Below are 17,400 nucleotides of genomic sequence, written 5' to 3'. Positions count from 1 at the left end.
ATTAAATAGCAACGAGATCTATTACAAAAGGGCAAAAAATTATGAGAGGCAAAAGTAAGGGGCTAATTTTTTGGAGGATGATGGATGATGAAAATGTCAGGCAGTGGTTTATTTGCGGAATTTTATTGATTTCGTTAGCTTACAGGTCAATCGTCTTACAAATTGGTCAACCTTTAAAATTTAGGAAATTTAGGAGGCGTTTGGATACATTACGGGAATAAGAATGAGGGTTATGAGAATGAAAGTTAATGAGAATGAGAATGAAATGGAAACTCAGGTGGTACGGTGAGTTTAATTTAGTCATCAAGAGGGAATGAAATTTCCATTCCCCAACACTAAATTGATAATTCAAACCGTATCAATTGGGTTTAAGGTTCCGATTTCCGTTAACCGGATACATTAACCATCAACCAAACACCCCTTAGTTCTTCCTTGTTTATCATATATTTTTTTTCTAATATGACATTTTTTGAAAATTTGAGAAAACAAGAAGAAAAAAAATCTTGAAAAGAGGAAAAATATGTACATTATGCAGAGGCCGAACCGGAATTAAAATGAGTTATCGTTAAGTTTTGGATAAATAAGATTTCTTCCAAAATATAAAATTACAAAAGTTACAAGTTACAACAAGCTCCCGTGAATATGTACATAAAATTTGACAGTATAAATTTCAATAAATTATTTTTGAACAAGTGAGTGTGATAATAATATATCAATAAGAATATTAATTGGTCATGTGCGTCATGTTCAATTATCAAACTACACGCATTTCATATTCGTTTATACTTATGTGTTTTAAAGAAGTTATTAAAGGATATTTTATTATTGTTAAACTTTACAATTTTTAAATTATTATGCTAGTCCCTCTTGTATATTTCAGAAATCATATCAATTGGTATCACAATGATATACCGAACAAAAAATTGATAAATATGTAAGATTTTAGTCTTATTTTTTATAAAATATATTGGTTTTAGAATAATCCATAAAATAAAATGAAATTCTAAAAATGGAATCCGTCAAATATTTTTGAAAAATTTACACGAACTAGAATTTTTAGAAACACTACTCATTTTTTTTCAAGAAAAAGAATGGTTTGAAAGCACCATGTTCCAAGCATGTTTATGCTTTCGGTTACAACACACCTGCTTTCAGTTATATACAAGGTACAACATAGTTTTTGGGACCTCACATTGCACCAACTTTCTTGAAGTTTGTTTTGAATGGTTGAGACTCTCTTACGATATATATTCGTTTCGTCCCAAAATACAAGTTTCTTTGATTTTTTATACATATTTATAAAAATGATAGTTTTATACATTACTTTTCAAATTTTCTCTTTTATGAATAAAAATATATATATTAAATTTTAATTCAAAAAAAGAAATTTTAGAAAAAAATTTGCCCAACTATGATTGATTTTTATATATCTTAAAATACGTATAAAAGTCAAAGGACCTGAGACTGAGGGAGTATTGCAGTGCAGCAAGCTCCCTCTGGTTTCCCATATTGCAACAACACATACATTGCCTAGAAACAAAACAGGTCTGTCTAAATTCAACTTCTTAAACCAAAACTTACTATATGTTGTGTAATATCGTGTGTTTTTTCTTTATTATGTGATGCGGATCTGTTATTTTGATGTTCTCATGTTGATATCTGTTATGTTATGTTGCATTCTCTCACTTTGATTTCAATGTTGTCAAACAAATCTCGAAAAATTGTGGTTTCAGAAGGTGCTGTGTGTTTTCGATCTCATTAATAACATAGTTCTTGTATAAAAGTAGTGAATGCTAGCAAAATGCTTTTAAAGTTATTTGCATTGTTCTTGTTAGGATTTACTTCTGAAACCACAAGTGATTACGGGAGGTTAAATTAAGCTTTCATTATTTTGAACACCTGAATGTGTAGAAATTCATTTCAGAATTGCTGATAAAATTGCACATTAGTGAAACTCCATGTCTGCATTATATGTTTTCGAACCAGTTTTCACCCTTTCCATTCAGGCTTGATTTTCTTTTAAGGCATTTTGTTGATATCATGCGTACTTGTGTGATCTGTTTTTCGCCTTCTAGCTCAACAGTGCATTCGTATTTCCTTAAGCTGTTTTAGCTAATGGAATGGAAATAAAAACCTCTTGGAGATACGACACAGTTACGTTCCTGATCCTCACCAGCTTACATTACATTTATATACAGACAAGACCTTCCCTTTGCTGCGATGAAACACTTCTTGAAACTTAGCTTCTGGTATACCTGGAGCTGGCTGCAGAAGCGTGCCAAGTATACCATTTGATCAGATTCTAGTATCAACTTAATATTTGACATAAGCCTAATAATATTTGAATGTTTATCCAAGTTTCCAAACATGTTATTTGATCAAATCCAGAATTTAAAATGAAATTCAGGTCACCAAACGGGGCATAAAGGAATAACTGAAGGCAGATTGCTAAAAGTCACAGTGAACAGTCTACTTTCTTTAACAAGGTAACATTTTCTTGAGCTATTCTGAAACCTTGCCAATAGATTATTAGGCTGCTCCAGTACCTTACCTCCAGTGTCATAATCAGTCTGACTATACACTATGATCGGTATGAAGCTGGCTTGTCATCTATATCAGATCACCTAATTGTGTTGCGCCCTCATTCCTGCTCATGCTTTTAATCAGTGTCTTTGACTTTTAATCAGACTAACTAGGAAACCGATACTAATAAACCAAAAAATGATTCAACATAACCGATACTTTTCCAGTGAACATAGTGGTGAAAAGGATAAGGAATCAAAGAAAAGTGCTTCACTTGAAATCTCTAACAGTCTTACTGCAAAGTATACCTTGACCACTAGACACAATAACAACTCTATCCTTAACAGCAGTTATTGCAGTTATTGAAATATCAAGTGAGAAGTGCATGATACATGAGTTGTGTTGATAGTGCCAGTATACATGAGTTGTGTTGATAGTGCCAGTATTAAGCTTGTCAGAAATGAAGGGGCAATCAATGTTGACATGCTTTGTGCATTTGTTTAAAACAGGGTTCGCAGCTATAGCTATTGCTGCTTTGTTGCCACAGTGTGTGATGGCTGGTGCAGCTAGGTTACTTCACATGAAGTCAGTGCCATTACCATAGCATGGTATTCCACTTCAGCTGATGAGCTAGCTACAACAGTTTGATTTTTCGTGTTCCAGAAGATTGGACTAAAACCAAGCAATACACATAATTGGGTAGTAGATCGACGAGTCATAGGACATGTGGCCTATTCACTGTTACAGTAGGTGTGTAGTCGCAGTGCTCAGCTAGAAGCTAATAGACTGCGCTGAGTTTGTGCACCAAAGATTGTGTATCAACAAGATACATCAAGAGATGATTAGCAGCTTTCATATGAGATGTACACGGGTGTTGCATAAACTGAATGAAAATGTAAACTGTGTAGACAATGTCAGGGTGGAAAACTGTCAAATGAGTTTGCATAACTAGATTGAAAATCAAGCATCTTGCTTGAAAACGGAAACTAGAGACCCTTCAAAGACGTGCACAAAGATGATATGCAGCAAGAGCAGAACAATTACCATAACATTACTTATCTTCAGGCATGGTGTTCTAAAATCAAGTGGAATTCACAAATTTATACGAGTTTAAGGCATGCATCGATGACAACGACAAAAACTGTACTAAGTGATACAATTAGAAGTACAAAACAGATACTAAATGTGATGAGAAAATCTCTGTCTTCAGTAAAGAGAAGCTCGGACAACTTAACCACATCACCCCTGTTCTAAGTAGGGTGCTGTTTCCCCTCAGGACGAGACTGATCAGTCTGGTTTTTTTTTATTTATCATGTTCTTGATTTTGTTTTTAAGTTTAGCATGGTGTTGCTTCCTCTTGTTGTCATTGATCTGATTAACCTTTTCATCAACAACAATCTTTTTTCCTTTTCGAGTTGAACAGATCCTCAAACTCCCAGATTGTTCAGCACCCTGCTCATTCTTTTTCAAAGTTTGGATCTTTATTTTGGCTTTTTTTCGTGTGCTCTTCAAACTCCCTAGTTCTTGTTCTTGTTGTTTTAAAGTTTGAATCTTTATCTTCACTCCAAGAATTTATGAGAACATATACTCGTTTGTAAGGCTATAAGCCATATTTGTCGAGCTATCATCTGACATAATTTTAGTACTTGCATTCAGAAACACAAACTCAATCGAATTCTGAAATCAGAGAACACTTATTTCACAGACAAACGAAACCAGTAAAACATCATCGTAAACAATTTTGATAGTAAAAATATGAAAATAAAAAAAAAATCCATAAAATCATCCAAAAAACAAACTAACAGAAAGAAATCTTAAAAAAACTTAAAATACAATGCAGACTAACACAATCCTTTGATCAAAACTTTTATTTTTGGCCACCAGCTCTACTAGAACTCCGTTTAGATTTTCCATTACGACTCGCCTTATCTTTCGATCTTGAACGTCTCTTGTCATAAAATCCAGACTCCATATCTCCTTCAAAAGCATTATATTTCGGAGAATCTTTGATAAATTTGACATCCTTAGATTGCTTACTATGTATCGTCTCATCTTCAGAACTTGATTCATCTTCGGAACTAAATTTTATGTGTCCTTCTGAATCCTTCGAACTGAACTCCATGTGTCTTTTGTCACCATTACTTATCTTCCTATCATCAAGATCCAACTCGGATTCAGATTCCAAATCTCCTTCGTTAGCACAAACCGGATAAGGATGTACAGCAGCAGCCTTGGATTTCTTATGTTTTTTATAATAATTTGCATCGCAATCAATATTCCTAACTTTTTTATCCTCATGTTTAGTTGATCTCGATCTCTTAATTGGAGTCGAACGTTCCTCGTCAGATACTTCAGATCCCAGGTCTCCTTGTGCAGCATTACTTTCTAGTTCATATAGTCCAGATTCCAGGTCAACTTCATCTTGTTCGTATTGTGTGTCCTTCAAATCATCGTTAGAGTTCTTCTTGCATAACTTGTAAAGAAAAAACCCTATAAGTATAATGCATATAGCACCTAGCACGATGAAAGCATGCAGGTTTCCATTATCTGACTTTTTTGTTGCAGGTGGCGGAGGCGCGAAAGGAGGCGGCGGCGGAGGCGGCGGCGAGAAAATAGAAGAGTAATCCAGTGATGAGTCAGACATGTTTTTACAGAACAGAGAAGAAGTGAAGAACGAACTGAGTTTTGGTACATTGGTAATGAAGGCTAGTTGTAGGCTATTTATAGATGAACAATGAGGGCTGGGATTTACAATTTCAATTAACAATCAAAAAATATTTACCTGTGTTAACAAATTTGAATCGGGAACTAAAATAATTTAATCAGCAAAATTCAATTCGAAGAAGGATATTTTTAGTTTTCATTGAAGTGTTCAAGCGGTGATTTTCAAACAAGCAAAGCCCGGTTTAATACAACATTAATCTATATTATGTATATTCCAATAACAGAATATAATCACTTTTAATACTGGCTGACCTTCCGCATAACAGTGTCTCAACTACAAATATTTATATTATTATTTATAAAAATACATATAAGTTCTAATCCCTTATCAACAAATATTTTATATTATTATTTATAAAAATAAGGTATAAGTTTTTAGGTTATAATCTCACCAACCACAACATTTATATTATTATTTATTAATAAAATCTCATCAATCATATACTCTTATACTATTTGAACTTAATTTGAAATTCTACACAATGAAATTATAGTTAAATAATCATTATTTATATAAAAAATTTCTGAAATTATATTAAATAAAAATATAAAAATATTAACCAGCATCGCATGAGCCGTAAGTTAGTAACTTTTATTAATAAGCGAAAGCATGGTACTTTGTTTCATTTATTTTTTGGTTTCACAAACTTATGGTTTCACATTCTTATTATTCAAGTTATAATTCTAAGTGTATTATTTTACTTTTTTTGTTTTCAATATGACTTATAATTGTATATATATTATTTTTACCCATTTTTTTGAATTTTAGAAACCATGCTTTTTTTATTTATTATTTTTATAAGTTTGAATCCTATTTTTAATTATGTTTTAAAATAAATTGCTTTATAAATTGGCGAAACTTTTAGTTTCGGGAAAATATAAATCACGATCAAGTAAATAGGTAATGTGTTTTGGAATATTTTAATTTAGATTTTTTTAAATTCGTTGGTGAAATTCCATTATAAATATTGTATTTTGGTTTCACCCCTAAAAATTAATAAATTTGTTCAAACCGTATTACAATTCTATTCCCTTACAACTCTAAATTATTTTTTGATAGGATATTGGGTTTCATCTTAAGAGTACGTCGTATTTTGGTTTCACTTCTAGATTTTTATTTCATGTAGAGTTGTATGTTGTTTTTTAATGAAATATAGATTGTTGGAATCATAATATAATTACGATAATTCTATTTTTTTGTAGAATTCTTTTTTATTAAAATAATAAAATGAAATCTTTTTTATTTCTTTTCGGACAACATAGCCATAATCACGTTGAGTTTGTTTTTCAAATAAGATTTGGGTTAATGAAAAATTACATATAATTTCAAAATAAAAATTGCAATAATAATACAATTTTATTTATTATATATTTTAAATATAATTTAGAATTAATTTCTATAATCATTATTTAATACTGATAATACCAACTTGTACACATTTAAACGCGACTAATACATTTGTGTAACAATTAAACGTAACAATCAACTTCATTTATTCATTCAAGTGTTCAAGTGCTCAAGTGCATTCAATATAAATATTTTGGTGGAACATGAAAATTTTGATACATAATCTCTAATTGTAGCATTCAACTCAAATGGTGGTTAAGATTTTTCCTTTGCCTTCACTACTTTTGTTTGATTCAATTCCTGTAAATCAAGTAAAAATACCAACCGAAGTTTCTGTACAAGAATACTGAATCAGATTCCTTATTTCTTCCATTGTAGAACTCAGTTATGTCAATTGTTTTTTTGCTTTCTTGCAGACTGGAGCTTTCATATCTCCTTGAGCTGTTTTTGCTAATGGGAATTCAACAAGAATGATGAACGATGACCTCTCTGCCTCTCGGAGATACTGCACAGTTCCGTTCATGATCTTTACCAGCTTATGGTTTATGTACAGACCAAGACCTTCCCTCGATGAATTCTTGGTATGATGAAACATCTCTTGAATTAAAGCTTCCGGTATACCTGGAGCTGGCTGCATAATCCTGCAACGTATACCATTTGATTGGAGATTCTAGTATCAGCTTAATATTTAATACTACAAGGACAACAATAGTAAGCATCAACGTTCAATCTACAAGAAACACTAGGATTAGTAGCACCAGGAGAACACGCGATGCATTTGCAATTTCATAATGATAGTCATAATTGAGATAGCATGATCCTCATATAATGGAAATACTGATAAGAAACCAATAAAGGAATAACTGTAGGCAGATTGCTAAAAGTCTACTTTTTTATCTGTGCTAATTGTTGTACATCTTCAACTAAATTTCCCTCGAGTTGCATATCAATCCTTTTGCTGTCTAATATGATTAGGTAGTATTTCGTGGAATATCATAATGCGCATGCATTACACGTCAAACCTTGCACTTGGATCATTAGGCTGCTCCAGTAACTTATTTCTACTGTCATAATTAGCCTGATTCTACGTTGTGATCTAAATGAAGCAAAGTTGTCATCTAAATCAGAGCACTGAATTGTGTTGCGCACTCATTCCAGAGTCAGAATTGCAGTCTGACTAAAATATGACTAAAATATACAATTTTAGTGCCCATGCTTTCAATTCAAGCACATGCAACAGCTGCTGCCAGCATAGGCTGCACCGACACACTTAAAGATAATACAGTCTAAACTTGAAAAATAAATATAATAGATGCAAGTTTTAGTTTTTAGGTAATAAAAAACACTGAAAATTAGCCATGAGTGGCATAATATAGTGAACAATTAAATTTTAATTTTTTTTTACGAACCCATACAAGATAAAGACATTATTTGAAGATTTGTTTGACCAAATCTAGAACAAGGAAATTAGAAATTGAAACAGCTGGGCAATGCAAGGGCTTTGCTTTATTGATCTCGTGTGTGTCACTCGAGACCAATGACATACCACACGTGATTGATGATTATATCTGTGCAGCCACTAAATAAAAATCTTCATATCCTCGTCGTTGTATGCTATGTCCGATAAGCCAGAGTTGCTTAACTACCAAAATTCTTTTATCACAAAAACTTCAAACACAAATCAAGCCTTTAAGTAATGGTTCTAACATGTCGTGTAAATTTTGATTATTTTGTTGAAAAGCTTTAGCCACATTTTATTCCTAATCAGGCCACATTGGCAATATGGAAGGAACTAAATTCCGGATATTTCAAGGGAGTTATCTTACCATATTCTTGTGCAATTCACAATTCTTATGCATAAGATGGTACTGCTACTTGCAAACGATAATATTTAGAACATGGAGCATAAAAGATAACACCAATTAGCAAAAAAAAACAAAGAGGGGGAAGGGGAGAAATACCGAAATTCCAAATTGACAATCTGTATTTTGGACCCTATACGTTTCTTTTTCGGAATTAGTCTCAGCAGAACTGTTGATCCTTCATATGCAGGAGTAAAGATAAGAGCTTTCGTTAAGAATTCTGAGAGTACTTGCTGAAGCCTTGCATTATCCCCATACAAATACATGGATGCTACTTCAGCTGGTGCATCACATGTGATCTGGACCTCTCGTTCACGACTCAGTATCATAACTTGATTTACAACAACATCCAGTACATCCCTGAGATTGAATTCTGTTGAACCCAATTCCTTGTAACTGCAAATGGTTTTTATAGAATCAAAATTAGTACAAAGTTGTTGTCTGCACCTAACTACTACTACCAGGGCGGACCCCCAACACTTTGAAATTGTTGAGGGGGACAAATTGTAATTGTATTTTCTTTAAGTTCTACTTATTAAAGGGACAATAAAAGTTGAAAACTTTGACTTATATTTTAGCAAAAACTCTTTTTCTTCTCTTTCCAATGCATTTAGAGCTTAAAGCTTTAAACACGTCAATAAGACATGTATATATCAGTAAAAAAATGTATTGGACGATTCCTAGAAAAACAAATATTAGGCGCTATATTTTTTTGGGTGCCCCGTGATTTTAGGATATGCAACGGCGCACCCTTGGCACCAAATATTTCTGTCAACAACAACTACTAATAATTATTATTTCAACAAGCATGACAAACTACTACAAAATTGATAAGCATACCATTCTTCGATACTCCCAATATCTGTATCATCAATAATCGTGGATAACTGGTTCTGGCACAATATACTCATCTTCAGAAGCGCACTTTGATCTTGGGTCAAATTAGAAGAGCTCATCAGATTCTGAATGCACTTTACGCCATTTAAAGGATTTCTGATTTCATGACGAATATAAGTTAATCGTTTAAGGCTATTTGCTGCAACTTGTTCTGATATTTTTTGGACCTGCATCGCATACTGAAGTTCTGGACTTGCAACGTGCAAAAAACACAAAACACCAGTTACTTTCCCTTCTGCATCGGTCCTTCTGTTTGCGGTAAGTAGTGCTTCAATATCATTACCCTGCTGATTATAAAACCTGAACAACAATTTATCTGCAACCTGGTCTGCACTTACACCACTAAGGAATATTCTTAGCTTGGTAAGTGTGTCTTCGTCTTTGACACGACAACCATAATTTTTAGTAGTAAAAACTTCCCCAAGAAGCATTCGGTCAATGGCTTCCTCTCTTTCTAAACCTGTCAAATTTTGCATTGTACGACTCCACTCTGAACAGCGACCAGAATCATCCATCATAAAGATGGGAGGAATAAGACCACAGGGGCTCCGCACGATATCAACATAGTCACCTTGCATTTTTGCATATTTGTCCATAATCAATTTGTTACCTGTAACATCTTGTCCGAGAAAGCAAACACCTACTATACTTCCCTTCATATCTTTACTACAACAAGCATTTACAACTAAGATAATCACATCAGTATCTCCTTCGGGCCCAAATCTTTTAAGTTTAATTTCGAGATTCCTTTCCTCGCTGCCTGCCATTGTATTTTCAGATTGTCAGATCAAATGAAAATCTAGCATAATATTCTGAAATTAAAAAGATACTAGCTACAATATCTCTACGGAGTTGCATGAGCCTAAATTTGTTAGCTACATAACCCTAGCCTGATTGAAAAAAAGTAATTAGATACAATCAAGGGGATTGAGCTATAAGATGCGAAGACAAAAAAGTAATTAGATACATTCCAGGGGATTGAGCTATAAGATGCGAAGACTGTTTTGATATGCACCCTACTATAAATAAACAACACTGTGAAGGAAAAAAATAAAATATTCTGGCATAGTAGAAGGTCATGTATACAACTAGCCAAAGTTGTACAATCAGATACTTGTCCTTCTAGGTACTCCAATTTTTTAGGAATAGAGGTGGGTGGGGGGGAGGGTGGAATTATGAAATTAGACTAACCAAGAAACCGATACTAATAAACGAAAATATATACAACATAACATACATCTTCTATTAATCAAGTCTTCCCGATTTCAAAATACATTGTCACAAACTAAATAATAAACTATTAATTTATAAGCACAGAACACCTACCTTGTAGAGCAGATATGAGAACATTTTTCACTGCTTCAGCGGAATCTTCTGCAACAATATCTGTCAACTGCATACCAATAGCTTGTTGCACTTCCAACCCAGTCAGCTCAGCTACTTTGGTATTCCACCCATTGACTGCACCTGAGTGATCAACTGCGAAAATTGGAGCTGAAGCTGTCTCAATAAGACGAACCATCTCACTGGCTAAGATATGGAGCTCACTCACCCCTTGCATGCTAGTATCAACTGATGGAATATCCACGATCATTTTAGAATCATCTGCAGTCTCGTCCTGCAAAGATTCTCTCAATATGCATTGTAAAGAATGGATTGCATCCATCTCCACGTCTTCCCAGGGAAGGCTGCGATTTTTAACAACCTCAAGGTAGGCGTGGAATGATGACCTTGGGTGCATTCTTCTTGTATCATCGCTATCACCAGGATCGTGTTTTGCACCACCCCATTGGATTTTTTTTGCTGTATGGGACCTGAACCAAAATAGAAAATCCTTGGAAGTTATTTGTGTAGCAGCAATTCCGCACACAGCATCGCCAAGACTAGAAGCACCTGGGTAGCCAGCCTCTAAAAGGCTGTCAGTACTTAAGCCTGTTGTTTCTTTGTGGTATTGAAGAAGCCATCCAGCTATATCACTGATTTGTGCTTCAGTAGGAGTGATCCCAAGTGACCAAATTTTGTTTTTATAATAAAGTGCAGCTCCATCACACTTAACAAGATCCATCACATTAGGTGATTGAGCCACAATTCCAACAGGAGCATCTCTCAAAAGCATGCTGCAAAGCACGGTTTGCGTTTGCAAGATATCTTTCTCCCTTAGTTGAGCAGCCAACTCCACTTCTTTGCTAACCTGAACACCAAAGACTTGAAGCAAGAACTCGCAAGCATATCTTAACGGGAATGCAACAAACCTGGGGCTTGTGTGATGGCAAACAACCAAACCCCACAACTTTCTTCCCTTTTGCTGATCACTCCCCGCGTCATCACAATCTTCATTGATGGTAACAGACATAACTAGCGACGCAATGGAACCCATATTTGCCATGTATTGGGCATGACACCCATGAGGAAATCTTAGTGTGGATGCAGAAAGACTCAATGGGAGCTTCAATTGCTTGTCTTGAATTACTTTAACAGGCAGAGACAAACAATCACAAATCATCCTAACCTTGTTTTTCATGAAGAGAAATCTTGAAGCTTGTGGTATATCTGTAGCTGGGTAGTGCAAGCCAAGATAGGGTTCCAAATCTGGCCTGCGGGACTCAGCAATAACTTCCCCATGCTCATCATCATGAAACTTGTACACCATCACACGGTCATAGCCTGTCAAATCACTCACTTCCCGAACCAGCACATCACATAATAATGATATGTTCCCACTTGGCAAAGATTGCAACCTTGAGATTGCTTTTGCCGCAAGTTTATAAGATACCAATGATCCAGCCGTTGTCACTGGTGTGTCAGACGGATCTACCGGCTCCAAATCTATGACTAATCCCACATCAATTCTATGTAAAATTGCATAGAATTGCTTTCCAGAGTGTTTGCACTGAACCATAACCGGATTAAGTAAACTAACTTCGGCGAAATTGGATGCTTTTTGTATAGCAGCAGCACTTGAGGATTCAAACAGAGACCGGACATCCGTTCCAAAAGTTAAAGCCTCTTGCTGCTCCATGCTAGGAACAGCATGCGGAGCTAAGTCCAACATTTCTGCCGCATTTTCACTGTAAGCAAGAACTGTCAACTTTTGATCATCAATGGCAATCATGCAACCAAAAGACTGGACAAGACTTCCTCTTTGCATCTTCCGAAGGTAAGTTGACACAGTCGACGAAGGAACATTGCTAGTGGAAGCGGACACATTAAGATCAACAGAAGTAGAGTAATCAAACAACTGTTCTGCATTTTCAAATTCCACATCGAGCTGAGCATCAATTGGAGTCTGAGCATTCAAACGATCACTACGACTCGGTCGAGCAACTGAACTACTCTCAGAACAACTATTCGCAGATTTGGAAGACATTTCTCACCCCTTAGCCTCTACAACTCCAAAATATCTTTCCAACAACTTTTTACCCCAATGCATTCTTTCATCTACTACAACCCAAACAAACTCGAACCTTGTACAATACCAACAAACTTTTCGTAAAACTATCTCACAAATATCTCAAACTAGTGACTCCCACCACACGATTCATAGAATACACCAAGATCAATCCTGATTCCAGCTAAAACTAGTCTTACAGAATCTAGACAGCAAAACAAAAAGAGGATAAGAAAAAGAAAGTGATATCCACTGCCTCAATCCAAACCTAATAAAAGATATCAAAAATCCAATACAGTGTCCACAAGAACACTAAAAAGGCTCATAAAAAGCAAGATAAATATACACCCACCTGCAAAATGATTCCATTCTCAAGACAACAAAAATCACCCACTAAACAAAAGTAAAAGGCTCCAGAATTTTCCAAGAAAATACCTCAACACTTATTCTTTACTTCAAAATTCCAATAACATATCAAATACAAGCACACTAGATGATCAAAATCCCAAAAAGCAAGAATCTTTACACACCCTTTACAGAAAACATTAGAAATTCACAAACTTTCACACTCTAGGACAAATAATTTAACATTTTACTTCAAAATTTTAACAAACAAATCAAAAACAAGCACACTAGATCATCAAAATCCCCAAAAGCAAGAATCTTTACACACCCTTTACAGAACACAATAAAAATTCACAAACTTCTTTTTTTTTTGCTAAATAAAATTCACAAACTTTTACATACTAGGACAAATCATTTAACATTTTACTTCAAAATATCAACAATATATCAAAATACAAGCACACAAGATCATCAAAACCCCAAAAAGCAAGAATCTTTAGACACCCTTTACAGAAAACAATAAAAATCACAAACTTTCACACACTAGAACCACTAATTTAACATCAAGTTAGCTAAATATTTAATTTCAAGAAAACCTAATTAAAAAAGACAGCTTTAATTACCAAAACAAATGTAAAAATGAGATAATTGAACTAAAGTAGCAGCTAGTTGGAGCAAAACACACAAGTACAGAGAAGGATGGGTGTAACTAACCAGTTAAGAACATGATATGATTTCCCACGTGAACAAACTTAAGCTGTCTTTAAAATATTATAGTTCTTGGAAATTGATAATTAAAAAAAATGAATTTTAAACCATTTTTAAGAAACATTTGAGCAAATTTAAGTGTTACATACTTGTGATGTGATGTGATGTGACTCCATCCTGTCTAGTTTGTACTATATGTTTAGTTGTAACTTGTAAACTGTAAGTATCATTTATGTATGGTGAAAATGCAAACTGCATTACAAAAGTAAACATTTGGGTCATGTTTGTTCATGGATTACACTTTGTTTTGTAGTTATTTATCTGGGATTAAATCAAGAATCATAATTACTAAGAGCAAGTCCGATGCTAAACCCCCACAAAAAAATCAACTCCAATATAAGTTATTCTTGATATTAAAATAGCAAAATGTAATAGAAAACGTTATTCTTGATGTTAAAATAACAAAATGAAAGCCTCCTCAAACCCTAAAAAAAAACTCTCTCATTTTCTCTTTTTTTCTAGCCGCCGTTGGGCTTCCAGCGGGAAAACCCCAAATCATCTATTTTCCTTACTTTGTTCGTGTTTTTCAATAATACTCCTCCTCGGATAAGGATTTTTATCGTTCAAGATTGTATTTTTTTTTGATAAAATCTTTGTTGGGTGAGATTTGTTCTAAATTTATTTGAGTTTTGTTTATTCTCTCCTTGTGAGAGTTTGATGTGTTTTTTGGTGTATTTTGGTGTGATTCGATGTCCAGGACGTTAGATCTGCCGGATTTGCCGGATTTTCAGAGGTTTGATTCAGTGATAAAGATTTATACGGGATTGCAATTACGATCGATAGCTCAAACTGGTTTTGGTGAAGGCGATACATGTGTATATATCAATTTCAACAAATGGCTTGATTGTGTCTTCATAAAGCTAAATTAATCAGCGATATGATCTGTTTTATGTTTGTTCTACTCGATTTTTCTTGTAGATGCCGTATGACTTTTCATTATTGAATTAATTCTGATTTTTTTTTCAAAAAAAAAAACAAAATGTTATATACTTAGTTCTATAAGGTACTATAATTGTCACATAAGCATGACAAAATGTATTAATAAATTAATAATGACATAGTTGTGTACTTTATGATTATATAATTTAAAATAAAACTTTATTTGAATATATATTTTGTGCTATTTTGAATATCATAAGTTCTATTTTAGTATCAAAAATCACTTTTTAGTTTTAAATGACAACAATATCTATATTTATTTTAACATCACAATTGGACTTTCTTACCGGCTTAAATTCACGGGCTACTTATTCTCTAAATTTTAATATCTTTATTTTCTAACTTTTACTTATTTTTTAGTAATTTTAAAATTTATTTTATATCATGTGTGAATATATTGTTACAATTTTTTTAATCAAAATTATTTTTACTTTTATGGTCATTATTAAATTATAAGAGTATTATTGAATTTTTTCTAATTATTTTAATTTATTAATTATTTTTTAAAAATTTATCTTTGAGAATTTATCAAAAATATCACTTTTTATGAAAATATTTGCAATTACGAACGCGGGTTGCATATCAGCTTGAAACGGCCGCTTTCATATAAGGTTGATCCTATTTTTGTATATATTTTCTGTAACTTGGGTATTTATGCAAAAATCCCTTTATCTTTTGTAGTTTTTCAAATTTATCATTTTTTACATATAATTATGTTATTTAAATTTATTTAATTTATTTAACACATTATAAAAATATTATCAAACATCATGTGAGCAGTCTGCAATCTGTACAGGGGAACGACAGTTTAATACATTTTGCCCCGGCCCAAGATTAGATGCAATTCAACGGCCCAATTTCAGGTGTATTATACTTTTTGTCCAAACTATTGTGTTTTGTTTAATTAGCGGGAGATTTAAGAATGAAAATACATATTTGGTTCACACAAAAAGAATATTCATAAATGATTAGTACTTTAATAAAATTTATTTGATTTGAAATATTGTTAATTTTTTAATTAAATTATTTACTATATTACTATATTAGATACATGATCTATTACATGCATAGAACATAATTTTAATTTAAAATAAAATTTTAATAATGTTTAATTAATTGTCCAATATTGTTTAGTGAAACTTTAGATCTCCCCACAAGGCAATAAGAGATCAGTAATTGCATCAAGACTTTATTGGTCATGGTATAATATCAATGAACACGCATAGTCAAAAGCTCTAACCATTGCACAAATACTTTATTGGTCATGATCCAGTATAAATGATGGACTAATTCGCTTAGGAAGAAGAGTTGAGTCCATGAAGTCTAATGTTATGAAATCCAAGAGGAAGAAGATTGAATCTGTAGAAGAGAACAACAACAAAAAGAAGATAAAGATTGAAACTTAAAAAAAACAAGAACAAGGGAGTTCTAAGAGTTGTTCAAAAAACATAAAGGTTACAGAAGACTGAACAATAGCTCCCGTGGTAAGAAGCTTATCCTTCGTCGTCCCAGGTCATGTGTTCGACTCTGGCTCACCCAAAAATTATTGAGAATGGAAACTCATTTGTAAGGTTATAAACCATATTAGTAAAAAACAAAAAAGGAACATAAGACTAAGATGCAAGTTTCATAGATTGAAAAAGCATGAGGTGGGTGCTGCAGAAGCTAGGGGTTTGAGGGTTATTTCTATTCCAAAAAAAAACAAAAAGAAAAATTATCATTAATCAAAAGATCAGTAACATCTACTACAACATTTAAAACAATAACACAATAACAAGAGGAGTAAGCTAACTAACAAAATCAAGGAGGGTGATTTCAACTTTCAAGTTACCAAACATTAATACTCAATCTCTGATTCCTATTTATAACAAGGGTGGTGATGTTAATTTATCCGACCTTCTCTTCACCAAAGACAGAGATTTTCTCATCACTTACCAGGACCGCAATTGTCCGGTATTATATCCTCCTACCTTATTACACTTTCTCTTCCATGCATGCCCTATACTCATATTTATTCATTAATTCCAACTTATTTTAGTACCACATAACTATGGGCTTTTGGCAGCAAAAAATAATAAGCGGCTTATTCACTTATATCGACAAACACCCGGCTTATAAGTCAAATTTACATTTATAAGTTGATAAGTTGAATGTGTTGAATGTTAACTTTTTCTCAACTTATTTTTATCTTTTTTGATTTTTTATTAACTTTCTAATTTAAAATTTATGTCTTTACATGTCTTTCTAATTTAAAATTTATGAATTAAGATAATTGTATTTAAAATTTATTAATTTTAGTTTATTTAAGTAAAAGAAAATCTGACATTTAGCCGAACACTTATTTAACTTATGAGGTCGTTTGGAAACTTGCATTTCATTTCAAATGAGGGATTTGAAATGACAGGATTTGAGTTGTCATTTCAAATCCTCGTGTTTATACTAATATTTGAATGTCCTCAATTTCAAATGAAATCCAAATCCAAATTCCTAAACAGCTTATTTGATTAAATCCAGAATTTTAAATGAAATTCAGTTTTCCAAACAGACCATATAAGTATTTATTAGTTCCTTGTTCATTTCAAGTTATAGTTTACTTATTTTAAGAC

General features: G+C 33.1%; 1 protein-coding gene and 1 long non-coding RNA gene across 5 annotated transcripts; one reads left to right on the top strand and one right to left on the bottom strand.

The window, feature by feature from the left end:
• The first annotated feature begins 1,486 nt into the window (after positions 1–1,486).
• LOC141711341 (uncharacterized) lies at positions 1,487–4,005 on the top strand. Of its 2 annotated transcripts, XR_012571314.1 has the most exons (3): positions 1,487–1,545; positions 2,076–2,486; positions 3,033–4,005. It is a non-coding gene; the product is annotated as an uncharacterized LOC141711341 (long non-coding RNA). The 2 variants fall into 2 exon arrangements; XR_012571313.1 differs by lacking the exon at positions 1,487–1,545 and having other exon boundaries at positions 1,552–2,486.
• Positions 4,006–6,717: 2,712 nt separating this feature from the next.
• On the bottom strand, positions 6,718–13,955 carry LOC141711340 (phytochrome C). 3 transcript variants are annotated; one of them, XM_074513734.1, is made up of 5 exons: positions 13,802–13,955; positions 10,681–12,947; positions 9,298–10,114; positions 8,557–8,853; positions 6,718–7,236 (listed from the first exon to the last, which is right to left on the bottom strand). In XM_074513734.1, exons 2-5 carry the CDS (start codon positions 12,719–12,721, stop codon positions 6,981–6,983), a joined length of 3,411 nt encoding a protein of 1,136 aa, XP_074369835.1. In that variant the 5' UTR covers positions 12,722–12,947; positions 13,802–13,955; the 3' UTR covers positions 6,718–6,980. The 3 variants fall into 3 exon arrangements, with proteins under 3 accessions (XP_074369835.1, XP_074369837.1, XP_074369836.1); XM_074513736.1 differs by lacking the exon at positions 13,802–13,955 and adding an exon at positions 13,711–13,782; XM_074513735.1 differs by lacking the exon at positions 13,802–13,955 and adding an exon at positions 13,095–13,700.
• Positions 13,956–17,400: the final 3,445 nt, after the last annotated feature.

The sequence above is a fragment of the Apium graveolens genome, chromosome 3 (assembly GCF_009905375.1).
Source record: "Apium graveolens cultivar Ventura chromosome 3, ASM990537v1, whole genome shotgun sequence".
Lineage (NCBI taxonomy): Eukaryota > Viridiplantae > Streptophyta > Magnoliopsida > Apiales > Apiaceae > Apium > Apium graveolens.
This window is presented reverse-complemented; position numbering and strand designations above follow the sequence as displayed.

Bases quoted from the DNA above. Each gene is read 5' to 3' on its own strand.
- LOC141711340 (XM_074513734.1), bottom strand. From the start codon at position 12,721: ATGTCTTCCAAATCTGCGAATAGTTGTTCTGAGAGTAGTTCAGTTGCT. The intron at 8,854-9,297 runs GTATGCTTATCA...AACCATTTGCAG, and splicing joins ATTGGGAGTATCGAAGAATG to TTACAAGGAATTGGGTTCAA. The intron at 7,237-8,556 runs GTATTTCTCCCC...TATACGTTGCAG, and splicing joins ATTGTCAATTTGGAATTTCG to GATTATGCAGCCAGCTCCAG.